General features: G+C 43.1%; 2 protein-coding genes across 8 annotated transcripts in view; both read left to right on the plus strand.

The window, feature by feature from the left end:
* Positions 1-14,988, plus strand: part of LOC136106667 (cell surface hyaluronidase CEMIP2-like) — a 52,976-nt gene that overhangs the window by 8,776 nt on the left and 29,212 nt on the right. For both annotated transcript variants that reach the window (XR_011741112.1, XM_071814039.1), the window contains exons 6-17: positions 35-204; positions 520-708; positions 1,050-1,219; positions 2,063-2,272; positions 5,909-6,114; positions 7,517-7,586; positions 8,223-8,351; positions 9,364-9,449; positions 10,804-10,935; positions 11,056-11,091; positions 11,909-12,061; positions 13,823-14,000. Coding sequence is in view for 1 of the 2 variants with exons in the window: in XM_071814039.1 (XP_071670140.1) it covers positions 35-204; positions 520-708; positions 1,050-1,219; positions 2,063-2,272; positions 5,909-6,114; positions 7,517-7,586; positions 8,223-8,351; positions 9,364-9,449; positions 10,804-10,935; positions 11,056-11,091; positions 11,909-12,061; positions 13,823-14,000 (1,729 nt within the window). In the remaining variant the exon portion in view is untranslated. The remainder of the gene's footprint in view (positions 1-34; positions 205-519; positions 709-1,049; positions 1,220-2,062; positions 2,273-5,908; positions 6,115-7,516; positions 7,587-8,222; positions 8,352-9,363; positions 9,450-10,803; positions 10,936-11,055; positions 11,092-11,908; positions 12,062-13,822; positions 14,001-14,988) is intronic.
* Positions 1-14,988, plus strand: part of CEMIP (cell migration inducing hyaluronidase 1) — a 111,670-nt gene that overhangs the window by 5,886 nt on the left and 90,796 nt on the right. The gene's annotated exons all lie outside the window — the stretch shown is intronic.

Below are 14,988 nucleotides of genomic sequence, written 5' to 3' on the forward strand. Positions count from 1 at the left end.
CTCACTCGCTTTGCTCCTTCCCGGTCTCCTTCAGGCAGCCCTGGGCGCTGGTGGGGATCCTCGGAGGGGACCGGCTTTCTACAGTAGAAGATAAGCGAGAGTATCACAGGAATGGAACAACAGGGTTAGCTGTAGCCCGAAAAGAGTTCCTCACTTATGATGGCACCCGTTTCACTGTTACTGCTTTCAGTGGATGGATAAAAGGTTTAGTTTTCCCTGACAATTACCTGTCTTCTGTTGCTTTGCTTTGCTTTTTCTGGCTGCTGTGAATCTGAACAGTGCAATGGTAGCAATACTGTAGTCTTGTGCTTGTATGGACAGTGACCAAGCTAACAACAGTACTCTCACAAAGTAATATTTTAGCTGCCTGCAAAGAGATGACACTGACACATTTAATGGCTTGAGCACTTCTATCACACACAGAGTTATCTAGATAAAAATTAATCTGGTGTACTTCTTGGCTAATTGCATGATTTTGTCATGCACAACTATAAAAAAATCGATTGCTTCATTTTTCAGGGGTACCTCATAATGGATTTAAAGTGGAAGTGTCCAAAGGAATAATTCTTCATTTGGTGGATGAGGTTACAAGTTGGTTACCAGGTGACCGGATTGTCATTGCCAGTACAGATTATTCTATGCATCAAGCTGAAGAGTTTAATCTCCTTCCTTGCCCTGAATGTAAAAGAAATCAAGTGAAAATTGATGGTATGAAATATTTTCATCAAGCTACTAATTTGTGGTAGATATTTACATTGTCTTGTCTTTTACATTCTACATTTACTTGTCTTTTAAAATAGTTTTTGTCCCATAAACACATGAGACCTGAAGGCCCCAATATTATATTGGGATTTGAAAGTCTGTTCAGAGGCAGCAGTCCTTTGTAGAAGCCGGGGGAAGTGCTGAACTCCTCTGGGATCAGATACTGACAACTGGGCACATCCCCAGACTTAATGACTGCTTAAATCAAAAGTGTGCAATTGCTTAGAACAAAACAGTAATTAAGATGGTGTGCTCAACCTGAATAAAAAGGTTTCTGATTTTCACAGGCAGCCCACTTCATCTCCACATTGGAGAAGTCATAGATGGTGTCGACATGAGGGCAGAGGTTGGTCTTCTGACTAGAAATATACTTATTCAAGGAGAAATGGAAGATTCCTGTTATGGACAAAATCAGTGCCAGTTTTTCTCCTTTGACACGTTTGGAGGACATATTAAAGTGAGTCATTTTTCGTGCATGTGCCTGTAGGCGGTTTGAGATAGTTCCTTTCCTGGTTTCTAAACACGCAATGTAATGTATGAAACTGCCATTGTGCCTGGGGGAAAGAAGGGATGTCTATGAAGAAGGGATAAGTTTGTTGGCATGTTTTGCAAAACTAGACTTGCAATGAGGCTGTACTATTTTATTCACCATGTATACAAAAACATACCTTTCCCTGGGCTAGAAGGGATTCCTGAGTGGCACCACTGTCAGTGTGAAGTTACATAGTTCGTGAGATGTTGCTGAAGAAATTGTGCTTCCTGAAGAGCAAACCTGCTCCCTTCATGGCCAAGAGAAGTGTGGGGTCTCACCCTGTTGTGCCTCCTCTCAGTCATCCCATGTGTTTTGGGTGGAGGTGCAAAGTCTTACTGGTGCAGGACCTTTGTGTGAAATGACTCCTCCATCAGCTGGGGAGCTGTGCAGCGCTGACCTAAAATCACTTGACAGAGATAAAAGTTGCCAGCAAATAGAGCCTGGTGGTAAATGCCACCCCTTTCTGTAGCTGGCAGGAGCATGCTGTGCATAGCCGTGTCACACGCCGCTGTCACTAAATGCTGTTGGTGGTGTTGGCAGCGGTTCCTTGGCAGCCCTGTGCCCGCAGGTGTGCAGCTCCTGGCACGCTGCTCTGCAGGTGCTGCGCTGCTGGGCGTCAGAGCAGGGGCTGACACCTCCTTCGGGATCAGGTCCCGTTTTACTCTGCAAACATATTGCCTAATGAGAGAGGAAAAAAAACTAAGTGTTTTTCTTTTTCCATGTGTTTATACTGTAATGCCTTATTTGGATCTACATATGTCTCAACAGATCCTAAGGAATTTTAGCTCTGTTCACATGTCAGGAGTGGAATTAAAAAACATGGGGCAGCAAATCCTGGGCAGTTACCCTGTGCATTTTCACTTGGCTGAGGATGTGGATGTGAGAGGAGGATACGAACGCCCAACGTACCTTGATAACCTGGCTATCCACCACTGCTTCTCTAGGTGTGTTGCCATACATGGAACTCATGGCCTTCTGGTAGGAGACATATTTTATTAGTACCGAGTTCATTTCTTTACTTAGGGACTGCTGAACAGTAAGAGCCATTTGTAATGCAAAGAGAAATCAGAATATTGAAACAAGGCATCTTTTCCCCAAGAATTGTCCTGACTTATCAAGTTTATTTGACTACTGTTCAGGTTAGGCTGTTGCTCCGATAGTGCAGCTCTTCGAAATGAATTTCATGTTCTTAGTATTGCCTAATTGATATTGTTAATGATGTGATCAGATACAGTGAAATCTTTGATTATTTTGGACAGTTTGTGATAATAGGAACTTTCATTTAAAATGAAAGCAATGTACCTTTACTGGGCCTGGCTGAAGCGATGGACCTTTGATTTGCAAAGAAAATGGAAAAGACAGGGGTTGTTCAAGGCAGGGCAATGTGAAATATATCTGAAAATATCCACATGACAAAGGGAATGAAATACGAGACGGACAGACCCAAACAGCCGCTTCAGTGCCAGAAAAGCCCTCAGGAACTTGGCTTTGACCTAGATCCTTGCAAGGACATTGTGGAGAGGAACCAGAAAAAAAAAGGCCATACATGTCCCAGCTGGAAAAGACAGATTCCTGCTCCAGTCCCGACACGTCTAATTGCTGTGTGCTCTGCACTACCCTGAACGGTGTTTTGGTGTCCGTGGGCATTTCCTCGTTCACCTGGTGTGTGCTCAAGCAGAGACGCTCCTTGAACTATCTGTGACCTCCCGTGTTTTTCCTGATAGCTTCTCTGGACCCTGGACATAAAGCTATGTAAGACATAACAAAAATGCGCTTGGCTTGGTACTCCCCCGGAAGGTTGTATTCATGAAAACGTGATGCTAGACTTGTACAACCAGAAATGTTTTTCCTGTATCCAAAACTGGATTTACATTGTCCAGATCACTCAAAATATTGATTGCCTTCTCACACACATGGTTTTCTCTGGGTGTAGAGCCTGATTTTGTGCCCTTGGGTGGCAGGAGACTTACCCAGTATATGTGGATATGCTTTGTCTTCTCATTGCTGTTAAACCCCTGGAACAGAAGGGACCTGCCTGGGATGAAAAATTAATCCTTATGTTAATATTGGTCCTGAGAACAAGGGTGTGTGGTCTTGCACTTTATCAGAAGTGAGGTTGCCAAGGGTTTATCTGGATGCGTGGGATGCAATAACTCTGAAATCAAGAATCCAAATATGAGATCCAGTCCTGCCCCACATCTGACTGCTGGGGGCTTTGAGTCCATGAATCAGTGAACAGATTTTATAGCAAAGGTTAAATATGTGATTCTGTGCAAAGGTTATGTGGTTTCAATATAGTAATTAAGATGTAATAAAAAACCTTGCTTTAAAATAAATTAAAATGATTTGTAGTTTCAGAGAAGAGCATACGTATCAGAGCAAGGCGGTTAAATAACATAGATGGGGACCTGTTCTAGCATCAGATTATGAAACTTCAGCCCCTGAGGCAGAATAAACCAGACAGGTGTTTTTTCCCCTGTCCTGTCTTGAGAGTTTAGAGGATGTAATTGCAGAAGTACATTGCTGGAGCGCTGTGGTTTGTGCTTTACTGTGTAGGGGTCATGCAATGCTGTTTGCAAGGCCATTCTCCCATCTGCTGCTCACCTGTGCCAGGCTTGTGCCACTTCGCAAGCCGGTGGCAGCGGGGACATGGCTTGGGTTACCCCGGCGGCTGGGACACGGCTCTGGCTGCCCTGGCACATGTCAGGCGTGCGCACACCACTGTAGTCTTTCATGTCTAACGTTGCAGTGCATAAAGGTCACTTATATTGTGTTGCTGAGCTATATATAATTCAGTGTTCAGAGGCATCCTAATCATCTGGCTCTGGACACACCAGCGAGGCTGTGGCCGGCGTTGCAGACGGTGTTTCATGCTGATACACACAGTAACGTGCTGCTGGCATAGTGCCACGGGTGGGCTCTTGTTTCCAAGCTTTGAGGTTCTATCTGTGATGTCCCAGAATTGATCAGTTATTGAGGTTTTGATCTAATGGCATGGGTCCTTATCTTTTGGTGCAAATGTAAACGATCTTTAAATCATGCTATTTCTGGCTAGGAAAGTGATCAATATAGTTTTGTGTGTGCAAGTTTTTATGGCTGCCATCTGTCTCTGATGCTGTGACAAATCATATTAATTAAAGCCAAAATCTGGTTTCAGATACAGCTGTCTGAAGCACAGATTAGCCAAACTTCAGCTAAACTCAGAAGAATTAAACTCCACAATTGAAATACTGTTTAAAACAGCGGGTGGTTTGCTGTTAGAGTTTCTTTCCGTGGCCTCCTCAGTGCAGCTTCTGCCCATCATTTGGATGAGTAGAAGTAGCCAGGCTTACTGTTCTTAGCAGGCTGGCAAGGACACCTGTGTTCTTATCTAAATCCATTTCCTATCTGTATTTCCAAGACTCAGCCAGCAGGGACACTTCCAGTGTGTGCAGGTTCTCTGTTGCCTTCCTGGTAGCTCACCCCCAGCTCTTAGATTTGCAAAACTCCATCAGTTAGGAGTTGGGTACCTGGTTGTGTTGTGCCTTATTTTTAACTCTCTTGAACATCTCATTGAGGCAGAAACAAGAGCGACAGGTGACACATCTGAGGGGTGACTGCCAGGAAAACAATGAAATCCAGTAGAGATAGACCTGTGGGGACTATACTGTCTGTGACTCCAGATGTTATGTACATTTCTAACCCATTAAGGGGAAACCACAGGATATGAATCTGAAATGGATTTGGTTCAAGTATCCCTCTGTATACAGAAATAACCAAGTAGTTTAATATTAGTTAATCTTGCAGTCTTACAGAGACATAATTCTGACGTCAACAGGAATTTTGTATGCCTAAAGAGTGAATAAATATGCTGAGAGGGATCATTTGAGTACAAAGTTAGGTTTCAGTAAGATTTAGTAACAAATAGCTGGTATTATAACTAACCTGATTTATTATTTACATTTAAAAGAAGGATTTCTGAATTTGTCTTCACAAGACTGTACATCAAAGGAGGATTGTGCTAAGTCCTCTTTGTCAAATTAGGGTTTAATGCAATATCCCTGTGCATGTCAGTTAATCTTAGATAGACTGAAGCAGTAAAATACCATTTCTGCCCAAGCTGATCGTTACTGGAGTGATGTGGCCCTGCACCTTCTGAGAGTGGAGGAGAAAGAACAGAAACCTCGTTAGTATAAATCACTTCCCATGGTGCATTTTAAAGAATTTCTTATTTTATTTGGGAAGTGTTGCAGTCATGAAAATTTTTTGATTAACCAGACTAAATATCATGCGAGAGACATTTTATGTAGATATTTATTCCATAACACTGAATCAAATATTTTCTTCTAGAGCTGAGGGCAGTTTTAATTCCAGTATTTTGCAATTTTCCTTTAATTATGCATGTGATCTACCTCAGAGTGATTTTAGTAGCAGTTTTTGCTGTAAGAGATCAGCCCACAGTTGTGCAAACTTCATGTAGTTGCAGTCAGTGCCTATGGGGGCACTGCTCGCTATGCAGAGGGTGTTAAAACCACCCTGTTAGCATTTCAGCCATTTATTGATAAGCAAAGCACATCAGTTATAGTTCCTGCTGCTGTTAGCGTTGCGATCTATGACCTCTATACCTTTTTCCAGGTAAAAGACACCATTGGCTATGACACTCTGGGGCACTGTTTTTTCCTCGAGGACGGGACGGAGCAGCGAAACACATTTTATCACAACCTGGGCCTCCTCACGAGATCGGGAACGATCTTGCCGTCGGATCGCAATGAGGTTATGTGCCTTGCCATCCGCAGTCACGTCTATGGGAATTACGTCCCTGTGCCAAGCACCGACTGCATGTAAGTGCTCTGGGAGCTGCGGTCAGGTTTTGGGCTTATAGAATCATAGAATCATTTCAGTTGGAAGAGACCCTCAGGATCATTGAGTCCAACCACAACCTATGTTGTGCTCGATAGCTGGGTCCCAAAGAACACCGCGGTGAAGGTTTTGAAAGGTGCTATTTGATATTAAATGAAACAATTGTTGCTTTTTCTATCATTTCTCATTTTAAAATAACTTAGCTACCTGACCATGTTTTGCATGTGAAGGTATCTGTTAACACCTGCATGAGTCCTAGGCAAGGAATATTTGCTGCTCGTTATTCCTGACGCTGTTTCCTGAGAATCGTAGATATGTCAGAGCACTTTGCTCAGTTCTGAACCCCTTTCAACTCTTTTTAAGTAGGATGTTGAAGTCTCTGTGAAATCTGACTCGTAAATACAAGTTGGTTCAGCCCTGGTATAGGCTGACAAAAATATCACTTACTACAAAGGGAGGATTTTGCCTTTTTTCAGTGAGGCTGGAGCATCTAGACTAAATTGGTCAATAGGACGTGAGTGCATGAATATCTAGAGAACACCAGGAGATTTAGTGAGAATGCAGAGATTAGTATAAACCACAGTGAGCATCATTTCACAGTATACAATGTTCTGGTACAGCAAACCCAAGTTCGCTTCTATTTTGGCAACTGATGAGCTGTAACATGGACACTCAGTGGACCCAGGTGTTGGCCCAGCTAGTGTTTGTGAGTAAGAACTCACTCTGCTTAGAACGATCAAGTTAATTACTATGGTCATGAGGAAAGATTTACAGTGTTTTTACATGTGTTCTTTATTCCTGCAAAAGATGATATCAAATGAAGTAAGATAACATTTTCATAGCTATATCTGGCTTCTGTTTGTGCCACTACTGATCTTCCTTCTGAAGCAAACACTTCTTGAACAAATGTCAAAATATTAGCTCCTAGATCTCCTACTTAACAAACCATTTGGAACTTGCAAGAACATGTCTTATTTTCCATGTAGAAGCTTCATAAATCCATAGAGAATCCCATACCTCCTGCCGTTGCCCCAAACTTCCAAAACCAACCCAAAATTTCACTTTTCAGACATTTTCCAAAGCTGTTTAGCTAAAAAAGAAAAAGACTTTGCATTTCCTTAAGCTGCATTTAAGAGAGCATGGATTTTGTGTTAATGGTCTCATATAATTTACAATAGGTTCAGCATGTGGCTCCATAAATGAACATATCTGACATCACTAGGTGCACTAGATGTTTTATTTTCCTTAAAGAGCATCATTAAAAGGTTGTGTGGAGTTTTAAAGTCCGTAGGAGAGTTGTGGCTCAAGTCCTGTGCAGTGCTATAAAAACGATCCCTTCCTGTTTGGTGACTGCTTAGCATCATTTTGATTTTGATTTTTCAGGGCTGTCAGCACATTCTGGATTGCAAATCCGAATAACAACTTAATAGAGAATGCAGCAGCTGGTGCTCAGGTAAAATAATTTAACAGCAAGAGCTGTACTTTCCTCCAGTTCCCATATATTCTACTCTTATTGATGTCATTAGCATGAGGGCAATGACCTTTTAGCAAGCCATCGTAAAATTTGAATGTGTATTTCTGCAACCTTTGTATCTGTTAAGAACAAGTATTTTCCTACAGTTCTCACTCTGGAATCTCTCCCAGCTGTGGCTGGAAATGGTGTGTGGTGTCTCTTAGCAAATGTTGATTTTTATTAGTAGTTAATAGTTAAATGCCCAATAAAATTTTATATTTGTAGATACAAATATATACTCCCTTCTTGTTATTATCTATGATGTTCACCCAAATCCTATTTGTGTTTAATGTGCCTGTATAGAGAAGGCTATGTTTTCTAATAAACCATCTGAATTTCAGCCACAATACATGCATTTTTAAAATCCATGTGTGTGCCCTGGGGGCGCACTGTCCATGCCAAAGGCTGAGCTGGGAGCTGTAAGAGCACGAGCTGGTGTGTGTCCCCTGGGACTCGCACGTGTTTGGCGGCCTCAGGTTGGGAACTGGGCCAGCAAGTGGGAAACCATAAGTCCCCAGGATAACCTGTATCATTAATTGTATTGTCCCATTTCTTGGACCTCTCTTTCTCTTTTAGGATGTCGGGATATGGTACATCTTCCACCGGGTTCCCACTGGACACTCCAAGGGGCAATATCCAGAGGGACAGGCTGAACATACCCCCTTGGGAGTATTTTACAAGAACAGAGTCCACTCCAATTTCAAGGCATGTGGATGATTTTCGTACGTTTCTGTCCATATAACAGTATGGCATGGGGCTGACCGTGCATGGTGCTCTGAAATCAGATGATCATGCATGTCTTACATTTTGATAATGGCCTTTTAACACAATCAGGTTTTCGGGGTGATACTCTTTCTAACGATTAAAGAGGGAGGTAAGCACAATGGGGCTCCCGTTTCAGGTGCTTCAGCTGGGTGCCTGTGTTAGAGGGATGTGCCCAGGCCATAGACAGACCTGCTTCTAAGTGCGATTTAAGGAATGGTGGGCAGCACACTGAGCACTGCTGTTGGTTACAGCGGTGTAAGGATACAGGAGGATGAGCAAAAGTCATTTGTGCCAGGGCCTGCTCATCACCTTTGACAAACGAGACCAAAAATTCAAGGCTAATTCCAAGAAAAACACTTTGCCCCAGATATACTGTTGACATGAAAATGTAATCTGTAAACTATGAAAAGCATTTTTAACTTGTTTTTCAGGATTCTAGATAGAAATCAGTGCTGTTCTCTGTGCCTTGTATATTTTACATCTTGGTCCATGACAGCTGCTGCTCTAGCCCAAAGTCTTTAACTTGGCTACAGCAGCTCATGTTCTCCTTTGACTATCGGGGGACTCGTCACTCTGTATTTAAAACCTTACTTCTTAACAACACTCTTTTTCCAAAAAGTTATCAAGAGCTTGGCAGAGTCCCTTATTGCTTTCTGCAAGGGAGAGAGAGCGAGTGGGAGTTCAGTGCCTTGCTTTGGGTCAGAAGACAGCCCAAGATGCTGATGCATAACATATGGTGGGGCAGGCTCTGTCCTGACTTCAGCGAGCTCCATCCTGTGCTAATGTCATGCTGATTGGTGCCAAGTGACACCAAAAGCAAGGAGAAAGCCCAGGCTGCAGGCGCTTGCTGTGCCTGCACGCACTGGCCGCCTACGTTCATTGATTAAAATCTGAGATCCCTGGCCTCTGTTGGGCGGTCTGTTAAAATAATCGGAGTTGTGTGCATTTTTAGGCTGGTTTGTTTATTGGAAAAGGAGTAAAGACAACGAGAGCCAGTGCTGAGGATCCCCGAGAGTATCTCACTGTCGATAATGCCAGGTAAGCACATGCTGTATGGCTGAGTATTTTGGATAGTTGTATTGCTGCTTGGCTTCTGCATTGTATTTAACAGATCATTAATGCCTCATTATGGCTGGAGCATCTGAAAAAAAGCACACACAAGCTCTCTCTGATGTGTAGAGGCAAATACTTCATAGCTACGCACTGAATTGTTTGTGTTATTGCTGACCAAGAATGATACGCGTGCACTTGAGGTTATGAGGACTAAGCAGCAAAGCACATATAAGGGGATCCAGATCCCATTAATCCATTAGTGTGTTTGTAAACTCCAACATTTCTTATTAATTGCTTAAAAGAACTTACATCTGAAAGATATAATAAGAGACTGCCGAGACTGGTCTAGGATTAATGAGCAAAGTAAAGTAGTCTCAAAGCTTTTTGTCAGCTGCTTTAAAAATCTCTGAGCTTCCTTTTGCAGAGTGGAAGCAGGTAAATTAAAGCCATTTTCTCACCCACTGCAGCCCTGTGGGTCTGGTTGAGGAGGATGTAGCAAAAATCAGCCACTGCTCCTGGCCAAGCCTTGGCTATTTTTCCTCCTCCATCACACCCTCTCAGTGCTCCTGTATGGCTGAAAGGAAAGGGTGACTTTGCCTCCTTTGGTGAGACTTCCCTCCCGGGGCCACCCCATTGGGCACTGAGGTGGCACATCCCTGGGGACATCAGCTGGAGGAAGTAGGAGGTGAAGGTAGACTCAAAAAAAGCAAAGATGATATTTTCCAAACACAGCACAAGTCTACCCTCAACAGCCAGTGTGGCAAGAAATAGCCTGAAAGTAACTGAGAAGTGTCAAATTCCCAGGGTGAATCCTTTTTTTTCCATATGACAGCTTTTTCAACAGAGACAGGAGCATATGGAGATCTGGTCTGCACATGCAAGGAAATCAGCTCAAATTACTCTGTTATCTTTGCTGAATGAGATTCTTGAAACTGCCTAATTGATTTTCTAGCATCAATTCAGAGATTCTCAATGGGCCTTGTAAGGACAATTACACAAGGGCCCAAGAGACTTGGGAAAAATGTTTTCTATGCTTCTAAATCACACTGAATCAAATTAAGGAGTAACCATGGGGCCATTGAAGTCTAGCAAGAAATCTCCTGTTGATTTCTCCAGGGTAGAGAATTTCATGCTTATGAATGTTTCTTGTTTTCTGCTTTGTACCAAAGCACAGAGGTGAAATCAAGCTAATAGCTTGACTCTGGTCCAGGGCATATCACCTCTTAGGCCCATCACACTGATATTTGGAAGGCAAATGAGGTCTGCCAGGCATGACATCCTCAGTCTGAGGTTGGTTCCTCTGTCTCCTGTGCTGCATTAACTAAGCTCCTTCCTTCAGGTTTCACCCACATCAAGACGCTGATCCTGAAAAGCCGCGAGTTCCTGCCGTGATTGATGGTCTTATTGCTTTCAAAAATAATGACCACGGGGCCTGGGCAAGGGGTGGCGACATTATTTTCCGCAACTCAGGGTAGGTTACTGTAATTACAAGTTATACCATTCCCCTCGCAGCAGACATAAATAGGTCTGTACGCCAAATTCACTGCAGACATTCCTCCCCATTTACACTGTTGTGTTTCTCCCGTCCCAGGTTCTCAGACAATGGAATTGGACTCACTCTGGCAAGGTAATTTCTTAAAATCTACCTTCTTCCGTTTTTTCCCAATGTAAGAGGCTCATGAATGGAAACCAAGACACTCCCCTGGTAATTACTGTAAGACATGAGAAAACCTCATGTTTGCATCCCAGACCACATCAAGTCTTCCCTGCACAGCCGTTGATACAAGGGGCAATTTAGGGTTTAATTCTCTTTTCCTCAGCATGTCTGGGGAATACATTGTAACTGCTGAATATTTCCTCTTGGACGGTAGGTCCTGAGCCAGTAGACTAAACATCTGGCTCTGCCTTCAGGGAGACTTTTCTCCTGCTCTAGCCTGGTGGAGCAGCATCACTCATAGCTCCTGTGCTGCTGGGGCAGGCTGGCTGGGATGGTCCCACCTGGTGGCACAGCAGGTCTCCTGTCTCCTCTGCTGGTGTCTGCCAAGCTCTTGCTGCTGTCATCTCAACCGCTCTTGCAAAAGACCCGCAAAAATATCCGAAATCTACTGCGGGCAATGAGAATCAGTGATATTTGGCTCTCACTTCAGCGCTGTAGCTAAAAAGTACAGAGCAACTCAATATAGAGAAATTATATGTATACATATATAGTGTAGAGCTGGTTTTACCCAGACTGAGTTACCTGTATTACTGATGTCTGAGCACTGAGCTACCTCCAAACTAACTTGCTGGTTTCTAAAGAGATTTTAAGGCAAGTTGTTATATTGGCACATGCACCTTTTTTCCAAATTAAGAAAGAAATTCTGCTGTGTCTGTAGTTTAATTGAAAGTGTTAATTAATTGGTTGCACTGTGCTGCATAGTTACCTCTTGTTTCTTTGCTCGTAGTGATGGGACTTTCCCAACAGATGAAGGCTCCAGCCTGGAGGTCACACACTCCATTTTTGTTGGAGAAAGCAGCAACGTTGGCTCCCAAGGAGGCCAAAACAGCTACTGGGGAAAAGGGGCAAATGGAGAATACAGAACACTGCCCAGAAACAAGTGAGTTATTCTTCTGCCATTTCTTCTTGGCCTTAGCATAAACTAGAAGAAAAGCCTGAGGAATTAATGTGACTAGCAACAAGTAATTTATACTGGGTGTTTAAATTATTGTACAGGCCAGAAATAATAAGCATCTGAAAAAACTCACCCTGCAGGCCAACAGCTTGCGAGCATTCTTGACTGAAAGTGTTTTGATTTAATTTTCTGCTTAATTTATTAGTCCCTGGAGGATGGATTAGAGAATCTGAAAGATACCAAATGGCTTTTGTGTAGTGCTTCAGTAGCACAGCGCCGAGCTGATGGAGCAGCTCCCGTACACCATGTCACCGTCCCTCCTGCCAGTGTAGCTGGGCAAACATGGCCAGTTTGACAAAGGAGAAACCATTTTTCATTATTGCATCTTAATTCTCTTTCAATAGCTGTATGTTATTTTCTATTTTAATAGCAACACAGCCTCCTCTCTAGTGACCATGGTGCCTACGCACAAACCCACAGCAAAATGTGCTTCCCCAAGCTGAAATTCTACCCTAATGTGTGTTTTTGGTGATGCCCACCAATCATTAATCCCCTTTCAAGGAATATAAAGCTAAGGAATAAGCAGTACTCAGCAGACATGCCATGCACACAGCACTGACTATACATGTCTCAGCCATAAGTGACAGGGGACTGGGATGTATGTAGGACAGCAAGAATAATCAGAGCTGTCTTCACTCATTATTGGTGTTGTTATTTTAATTGCAATTGCAAAAAGCTCCTTTGCAGTTCAAACAAGGTCTAATCATCTGTGAAATTGTTAAGCAATGTGCTCTTGGGAAGGAATATGCCAAAATGTCTGATATCTGTCCTGTCATTACACCGTAGTGCAAAACAGGATGTAGGGGTTGTACCAGACCAAACTATTGGGATAACAGTTCTGGAGACTGAAGAATTATTTGGTCAAGAAACACTGTTTGTGCCTGTTTTTTCCAATTGACAAAGTGTTTCTGGATTTCTAGAGCCAACCAGTAAGGAAAAACAGCAGGGTTGGGAGGGAATCTGGGCCTCGGTGACCCCCAGGCTGGAGAGAGCCTGTATGCCCATGGGATGTCCACTTTGTGGCTTTCATGCCTGAATAACTCTGTCTGACCTCCATAAGCACTGACCCACCCTTCCATGCCACCACTAGTCAACTTCATTACTGCCTGCAGACCATGGAAGGGGCAGGTTCTTACCTGTGACCCTAGTGGCATCTCCTCTGATATTTTGACACATCCCTGGACTGAAATCACTTTTCTGCATGAAACACTGTGGACTAGGTCCTAAGGATCTCGTGTGAAATGGCTTGTAGGGAGAGGAGAAGCTGTTCTGAACCACTTGGTACTTGCTTCCACAGAGACATTTGCCTCCAGGGAGTCTGACAGATATTTTTTCAATCATGCTCAAGTTTTCCTGAGAAATTCGACTACCCTGGAACAGGAAACCTGATGGCAATGCTGCCACACATCTCCTTGGGTCTTCTTTGTGATGGGTTGCTGGGGACGAGTTTTGAACTGCATTACCCCAGCTTAAAGCCTTAGGCAAGCTTATGAGTCTTTTTTTTTGGCTCTTGAACCTTATCCTGTAGAGGATGTTTAGCAGAGTTTCATCTTTCATTAACTGTGTCCCAGTTTTGGGAAAGGAGAGGTGGTTTAGCTACTTGTTAGTATCTTTCCGTGTCTCAGGAGAAGACTCAGTTTACTCAAGCTTTTAACACTGGATTGTGTTTGTTTTTAAATCTCACAGGACATTCCCTATTCGTGGATTCCAGATTTATGATGGGCCTGTCAGGATAGCAAAATGCACTTTCAAAAAGTTCACCCCAACTGTTGACAGATACTCAAGTGCCATTGGGTTCTTCATGAAAAACTCCTGGCAGATAAGCCCCCAGAATAATGTGTCACAGATCCTGATGGAGAAAAGTGTAAGTAAGAAAAACAGGAATGCATGCTGTTAGATGTGCAAGTTTTTGAAGTGGTGAGAGAATTTCCAGGCAGTGATGCATGTTACATTGGTGCATACTTTCAACTCATTTTGCAACACTTTTTTTTTTCTTAATGGAGGTTATTTATAAACCAGTAAAATGTGAAGGTATCTTATGACTGGGCAGACATACATTACAAAATCTACATTAGAGGAAAATTTAATCTTGTAACCAGGAAATCCAACCTTAGCTGGTGTGTCACTACCAGCTTCTATATGCTGAGAACCTTGTGAGGACCCAGTCTCAGAGGCTGAGTGGAACACAAAAGAGATGTCAGGAGGCAGTAAGCTGCCATGCAGTTCTCATATAGAAGTAAACAAATGCACTTAGAAGCAAAGCTGTGGCCCAGTTTCTGGGATCAGCAGTGACATTCCTGTTGAGCAAAACAGGGACTTCCCTTGAGCAGTGACAGGAGAAGGGGGCTCTGTATCTACTTTGAGTGGAGCCGTAGGATGCCGAGCAATTCCCGTCCTTGTCTTGGATTCCTGCAGGGATCATGACCCTGCACGCTTACTTGGGAAATGACAGATTCCACCTGGCTGGCTCCCAGGGATCAAAACTCCTCCTTAGCTTTTTTCAAACAAGGGCCATGCTTGTTAGGATGTCCATGAACTGTAGTAACTTTGGCTTGAGGTTTGGCTTTATCTTGAGGAAATTTCCATTGCTCTGGGATTGACCAGTATCATTCCCTCTGGCAAGCAGTTAGTTTGTCTGTCCTCTCTCTGATACACTTCAGACCAACAACAGGAGGGTATCTCATGAAAGGACGATGTTGATTGCAGTCACTTGACTGCTTCTCTAAAGAAAACACTGTGCATTTCAGTAAAGATAACTTAGTTACCTTAGATGCTTTAGGGAGCACTGGAACAAGAATAAGGGCTAATTTGCCATGCCTTCTTTATGTCCTTGGGGAAATGGTTATAAGATG

Source organism: Patagioenas fasciata, chromosome 12 (genome assembly GCF_037038585.1).
Source record: "Patagioenas fasciata isolate bPatFas1 chromosome 12, bPatFas1.hap1, whole genome shotgun sequence".
In the NCBI taxonomy this organism is placed as follows: domain Eukaryota; kingdom Metazoa; phylum Chordata; class Aves; order Columbiformes; family Columbidae; genus Patagioenas; species Patagioenas fasciata.